A 6,995-nucleotide genomic window follows, 5' to 3' on the forward strand; every position below is an offset into this window, starting at 1 on the left:
AACTATAAAGTCACTCTTAAAGCCACCTCTGTCAACACGTAATTTATTGGCAGTCCTTTTCAGACAGCTATTACAAACAGCTAATAGTCAGAGAGGAAAATAATCTCAAACACGAAGTACCGGGAAAAACGCACCCTAATACATTAAATAATGCTTTGATGGTCATAAACATCGATCATTATGTTACATTTCATTTACCTTAGAAAAAAAAAAAGATATTGCTGTGAAGTCATTTTTTCACAAAAGTGCAGAATATTCATCAAGATAGATTTGAAAAGAAACACAAAATAGGAAAACCGTGTTATCTGGAACACAACATGCACAAACATTTAACTTTGGGGTATAATCTGAAAAGGAATTATTTGCAGAAATTGCTGTCACTTAACAGCTGTGATTAAGACAGTCCTCCCAAATAGTGCCACTTTGCGTTAACTTTTCTCAAGGCTCAGAAGAAATGCCTTGGTGATGTCAATGAGGGAGCCACCCGTGGACTGGACTGACACGAGGTTATGCTCCAACTCATAACTACTCCATCTGCTCCATGTTCTGCAAGATATTTGTGTATACTTTTTTGTTAAAAACAAAAGCCATACCTCAGAATAACATGACACATTTTGCTCATCTTTGGACTTCCTTATGGTAGCAGAAATTTTTGTTATGATTAAAAAAAACATAATTCTCTATCCAAACCAGCATTCATCCTTCCAGACACAACTTCCCCATCCAATACAAGTTATTTCTTTTTAAATCCCACGTGAATTACATTACCCTGTCTTAACATATGGTAAGAACAAATGGGAAATGTTCTTATACTAGTAGAGAGACTGAAGTCTAACTCTGTCTAGTAGAACATTGCACCTCTACTGGCAATATGCTTGCAGAATTTAGAATTTCAGATTAGATACCACTGTTTTTTCTGCCAAGGATCATCTTCCTCAAGCAAGGCAGATGGCACATTCAAGCAACAGGATTCAAAAGGTATTCAGCTCCCTTTACAAGTGAAGAAACAAAAGATGAGAGACAACAGCTTATTTATTATTTGACATCTGACAGGGGTGACAGATAAAGAATGACCTTGTACTAAGCTAAAGGCAGGTCCCAACTAATGGAAATCTTTTACTAATGTTCAATAGTTCCATTATATCTTGGAATGTAATTTTAAAGAGACTGTAAGAGATGCAATCTCACAGCATCACCAACCCCATTAAGAAGCAAGCAGAAAAGGGGGCACATTACATGCCGGGAACTCTAGGGATAAATTTACTCCATCTGCCAGGCAGTATCCTCAGTTGCTAACTATCCATTTAACAGCATGAGAAACTTGTACACAGATTATAAACCCCAAAACGTTTGTCTTGCCACAGGTACAGTACCATGACCAAAGGTCCAAATGCTATATAAAGCACAAGCAATGTCTGTTTACACCCTTTAACCACGAATGACTTAAAGCCACGCATTGCTTCCCTGTAAGAAAGGGGTACTGGATGTTCTCTACATTTTTCTCGTTCTGTTTCACCGCTTCCACATAGCATACGTGTCTCAGCTCTAGACAAAGGGGGCAAACGCAGGGGAAAAGAGATATGGCAAATCCATCAATTCCTGGTAACTCAGCCAACACGCTTAGAATAAGCCAAACACAACTCCTTTTTCACTTTTGACAAACTTTAATGCAAGAGTGCAATAATCCTTAATGCAAAACTCCAAAGCAGAAAAGAATTGTCGATGCAGTTGTTCCCAAAGTTGGAAGTATAAAAGCTATAAAAATCCTTAGTATTAAGAGCATACAATGAACGTACCCATAGGAACCTAAACACAACTTATGGTTCAGACAAAAAAAATATTGCAGGTGTATTGAAATATTGAGATCAAGGGCATGAAACAGATGAGAAGCACAAAATTCAAAGATACTCAGAAAAATTAAGGAAAAGTCAATCCAGAAGGAATGGAGAAGACATTAATGAAGACAGATAGGAGATGGAGGGAACCAGAAACAACAGCCAAAATGGAAACTAGAAGACACATCTGTAATTATGTAGTAGGTGGATCAAAATTATAAGACAGAAACATTTAATTTCCTCACTTTCCCAAGGAAATTTATGTACAGCATATTAAGGACCCACAAAAAGTAAGCACACAATAATGATTTTTGCTAAGATGTGTGTACCTCTACAGGCTCAAAGGACACTCTTGCCAATTGTTAAAAAAAAAAAAAAAAAAAAAAAAAAGGATTTTATCAATATTCATTAGCCTCTTATTTTGAATGTATCTAAACGTATTTGGTTTTCAACACCTAGTCAGATGCATAATTAGCCAAATGGCTTCTTCACTTGAACTGAATGTTAAATTCCAGATTTCTGAAGGGATATGCAAACCACTTTGAAGAAGTGATGGGATGACTGTCAGTTGAGTATTTATTTCTTTTTCACAGTATTTAGAAAAACCAATTCCTGAATCAGATCCAACCTTGCTCCTTCTAGAAAACACAAGCTCAATTTTTGTGAAATTCTCTTTGTCTGGCAAAACTACACATCGGATATCATTCAAACTGTACAACTGAAGGCTGTCAAATTGTGATCGCTGGCATGAAGCATCCAAAAAGTTAGGTGCAGGATAAAAGACATTATTTTCCCTTAAGAGACCTATATGAGTAGTTGTAAGAACTAGAGATCTATACACAGTCTGCTTAGCACAGTCTATTTTCACTGTTGTATATAGCAGTACCTGAATGTCACCTAATGAAGGTTTAATATTTCCCATATTTTCATGGAGTAAGTAAACCAGATCAGCTAAGAGAGTTCTGAATTTACAGGACAATCGTACTCCATTTGAAAAAACTAAGTCATTTACTTCTGATGTCCAGTCAAGGGAAATCTGCATCAAATCATCTTTCAAGAGCTGGTGATTTAAATAAACAGCATCATCCATTGTAGAAATCAAAACACTTGTTATGTCATGGCAAATTCTTTGAGTGAAGTGTTTGTTATAGGTAAATATTGTGAGTAAGCCATCTTCAGCAGAACACAGAAGACTAATACTCTGTCCAGCAAAACCAACTTGAATCTCCTTTATTGTGAAGATGGGAACCTCAAGAAACATTGCCAAGGAACTCTGGCAGCTGTCTTGTTCGACTGAGGAAACAACAACATACAGAACGGAGCTGAACAAAAGCAAGCAAGCAGGTTCTGGATCAGGTTTTCTGCAATTGCCAACAGTGAGCCAATATATGCCTTTTAACTCCTCCATTCTAATACAAATTTGAGGTAAGGCACAGGTCAAAAATTCCAGCACTTTTTCCAGAGAACAGACCTGAAGCTTCAAAAAGATATCAGGAAAATGTACAAATTTCTGTCTTAACACAAGACTGTTTTCCAGTTCTTCATTTTTACAACAGCATGCAAATCCTTCAGAGGGCTTTCTCACACAGGTATCAGAGTTTTCGGTGCTCACGCACATTGTGATAGGGTCTTGCACAGGGGATTCAGGCTGAACGACATTTTCAGTATGAGCTTTGGCATCATCAGTAGAGTGGGACATGTCTTGATTCATATCTGACTTGAAGAATACATTTACTTGCCAGTTTCTTAGAAGTGGCAGATTTTTTATTAATGATACCGCTTGTGCGCATCTCTCACTTCTGTCACACAAACTTCCCAACTCCTTGATTTGTTTAGAAACCACCATATTGTTGAGCAGCTGACTACTGGTATCTTTGTAAAGGCAGAAAAGCTTACTGAAAAGATATCCCAAACCATAAGTATGTTCTGGTCTCACGTCAAAACGAGAGGCTATTGACTTAAAAGAAACCAAATCAGAGGCTTTTTGTGTAGGAAGCTGAGAATTACTAGACTGGTCTTCAATTGTCGGGTGCGCTGTCTTAAATGGGCTGTTTTCTTTACAAGTTATTATTTCAGAATGCACATTAGACTGAGAAAAGAGAAAGCACGATATGCTGTTAAAGCCAGCCTGCTCATTAGCACCCATTAAGGATTCTACAGGAGACAGCTGTTTCAAGTGGGAACAATCAGATTCAGTTCTTGAGCTGTCACAATCCTGAGAAGTCGTTATTTTATCATCAAAATGATTGAAATTTTCAACCTTGCAGAGCGAATAAGCCACGTTATTTAAGTCATGACTTTGTAAAGAAGTAGATAAAACATTCTGATAAAGAACATTCTTACTCTTTAAAGTATTAATATTTTTAGAGTGAATTAAACTACTTTCAATGTCACAACGACAAGCAAAGCTCTCCTGTTCCGAATTACTCCTTCCATTCTCAAATGCCTTCTCTGATGTAAAAGGGGAGGAGATTCTTCCAGAACTGGAAAATAAATCCCACATCTCTGTATATTCCTTCTGTCTTTTATGGTCTCTTACTCCTGCGTTTTCTCCACACAACTCAGAAGCACAATTGCCATCTTTAGACATAAATGGAAAGCCATAATGTGGCTGGCACTGTTGACTTTTCTGTTAAAAGTTTCAAAAGAAGAAAATAGAAACGTCTTATAAAATCTTCTGATGTTTATAAAACATCTCTTAAATTGAGGATTGATTTTTATCAGGTTTGTATAATCATTCAAAGTTGGTACAATCATTGTACAATCTCTCAAAATTAGAGAGAAAATCCGACAGAAGTGATTGAGGTCTGATTCAGGAATGATTGATCTTCCCACAGCCCACCACTGCTTTTTCTTTGTACAGTATCCATTTCACTTGGTTTATATTTGCTTTACTCAAAAACCACAGGAAAGTCAAAGGGTGATGCAGAAATTTATAAGCCCTTTATTATTTTTCCACACGTGCACAAAAAAGTAGTCCTATACTATTCAAGATAGTGTAATAAGTCTAACACAGTTTAAAAATGACAGTATAAAAATGTCCAAAGGAGTCCAAATTAGAGCTGTAGCAGCCCTCCTACTATTAAGGTTTAAATCCATAAAGGTATTTAGGATTTACTCACCAAGACAAGTACTTAACCATAGCTCAAGCAAAAGTTAGGCAACCAAATACAGTATGAGGGGTCTAAGCCTCAGTTTAAAAATACACGTATGAATCTTTCATGCCATAAGCAAATTTGCCCGATGCTACTTGATAATATTATAGACACCCTTACAGTAGTGAGTTCACTGAGAGTCAAAAAATGTGAAGTGGTATTCTGAATTCAGACAATCTCTCCTCATTAAATGCTTTTATCTTCTAAAAATCAGGAAAAGGATACTGTTCCAAACTAAGAATCACGACAAAACGTGGAAGAAACATCCACAATAACACTGCATCTTTCAAATAAGAAGAAAGCTATGCCCAATCTGAAAAAAATCACTTTCATTCCAGCTGGCAAAATACATTGCTGTCTCTCTTAGCCATTAATCTTGCTGTGAATTCAAAATTCTAATTATGCAGCTAAACATTAAGAAATTTAATTACAGGGCATGCCATAATTTAAGACAACCATTTCATTCTGACAAATTATGACCTACCTCATACTTCAGCTTGCGTTGAACAGTGCCATTATTAAGCCTCTCATTATCCTAAGAACAAAAAAAGGTACAGGTGATTACTAAAGAGAGTGCCTTTCTTGTATAAGCTCATGTAAAAGCATTTATAGGAAGAGACATGCTTTTTGATAGCCCAAAATAACTATTTTCTTATTGATATTTAATAAACTACTGGCTTAAAAGTCAATCAACCCAGTCTTTGGATGAATTAGATCACCAGTTTTTAAATGAGCATTTATTTGCAAGTATAAACAATTACCCTTCTTATGGATGGAATTTTATCATGCATTTTAGAAACATAAAATGAAGATTTTTCTTTTATCTGCAAGCTTACTATTGGCATTTTACATACTCTTACCTGAAAAACAAATGGAATACAACATAAAACAGCCACTCGGAAAAAAAATGACGAGCAAAATCCAAGACTGATAACCCTAATTTACTGTTTACTTTTTTGGTAAATTGAAATTAAGTAAACATAGGAAAACATGAAAATTACTGAACAACAAAACTAAATCAGTGGTTACACATGGTGCATTGAAGGTCAGGATTTCCCACACGTCTCTGCTCACCTTTAAACCTTCTGTAGACCAAGACAGGCTAACATCATTATCCTCAGCTTTATGATGAATATTCTGGAGCCTTCTCTGCACTTCTTGTTCAATGAAGGCATTTATCCTTCAAGATATAGAAAAGTTTAAAAAAGTATACTCTTAGATAAAAATCAAGCCAGGCTAAAGGGCTCTTTGAAACGCTTATGAACTCTAAGTACTGCACAACTCTTAATTGGCAGGCTTAACGTTAGACCAGTTTTATTCCTCCTTAAGGAACATGGGCTTTTGAGCAAGTGTTCGTTTAACAGGCAAAGGTTAACAATTTGTTATCACAATTAGACAATTTAATGGACCACAGGTTAAGCCACTGCTACGCATACAGCTCTGCATACAAGTGGCACTGAGGGTAATAGAGATGAAGAATAAATATAAGGCTGGGGTTGCATCTTTAGTTACTTAACAGTTTGCTTTTATCACTTTGGCAATATTGGCAACTCAGGCTAACAAAAGTTTGGTCTTCAAACAGAAGGAATGTTGCTAGAGTTGATACTAACAACTACCTGTATAAGTGTAAAAAGAACAGAGATGAAGTGGATTTTAAGTGATACCAGGCAGGTACCCTGTTAAAAAAGGCTTAAGACAATTCCATTTACTTTGTTGCTTTAAGTTTATGTAAAGCAATACCATATAGACAAGTAACTGTAAACACAAAAACAATTTAAATACATTTAAGCCTACAGTTTCACAAGCCTCTATTCTAAAACAAGCTGCACAGGAGCAAAGATTAGCTTGTTGGTTATTGAAAGTAAAATACAGTAAATTAATTATTTCCAGACTGGTCTTTAAGTACAATTACAGTATTTAGTTACAATCCAACCCTGGCAGAATGATCTTTGAAAATATTTCTTTTCTAAAGCTATTGTTTGCATTCAGATCAAAATATTGCAGG

General features: G+C 36.0%; 1 protein-coding gene across 2 annotated transcripts in view; it reads right to left on the reverse strand.

Moving 5' to 3' along the window:
- KIF16B (kinesin family member 16B) overlaps positions 1-6,995 on the reverse strand; it is a 132,235-nt gene that overhangs the window by 48,980 nt on the left and 76,260 nt on the right. For both annotated transcript variants that reach the window (XM_035890246.1, XM_035890247.1), the window contains 2 exons: positions 6,065-6,170; positions 5,475-5,525 (listed from right to left, as the gene is read on the reverse strand). In XM_035890246.1, the coding sequence (XP_035746139.1) occupies positions 5,475-5,525; positions 6,065-6,170 (157 nt within the window). The remainder of the gene's footprint in view (positions 1-5,474; positions 5,526-6,064; positions 6,171-6,995) is intronic.

This window comes from Egretta garzetta, unplaced genomic scaffold (genome assembly GCF_000687185.1).
Source record: "Egretta garzetta isolate BGI_Z169 unplaced genomic scaffold, ASM68718v1 scaffold252, whole genome shotgun sequence".
Lineage (NCBI taxonomy): Eukaryota > Metazoa > Chordata > Aves > Pelecaniformes > Ardeidae > Egretta > Egretta garzetta.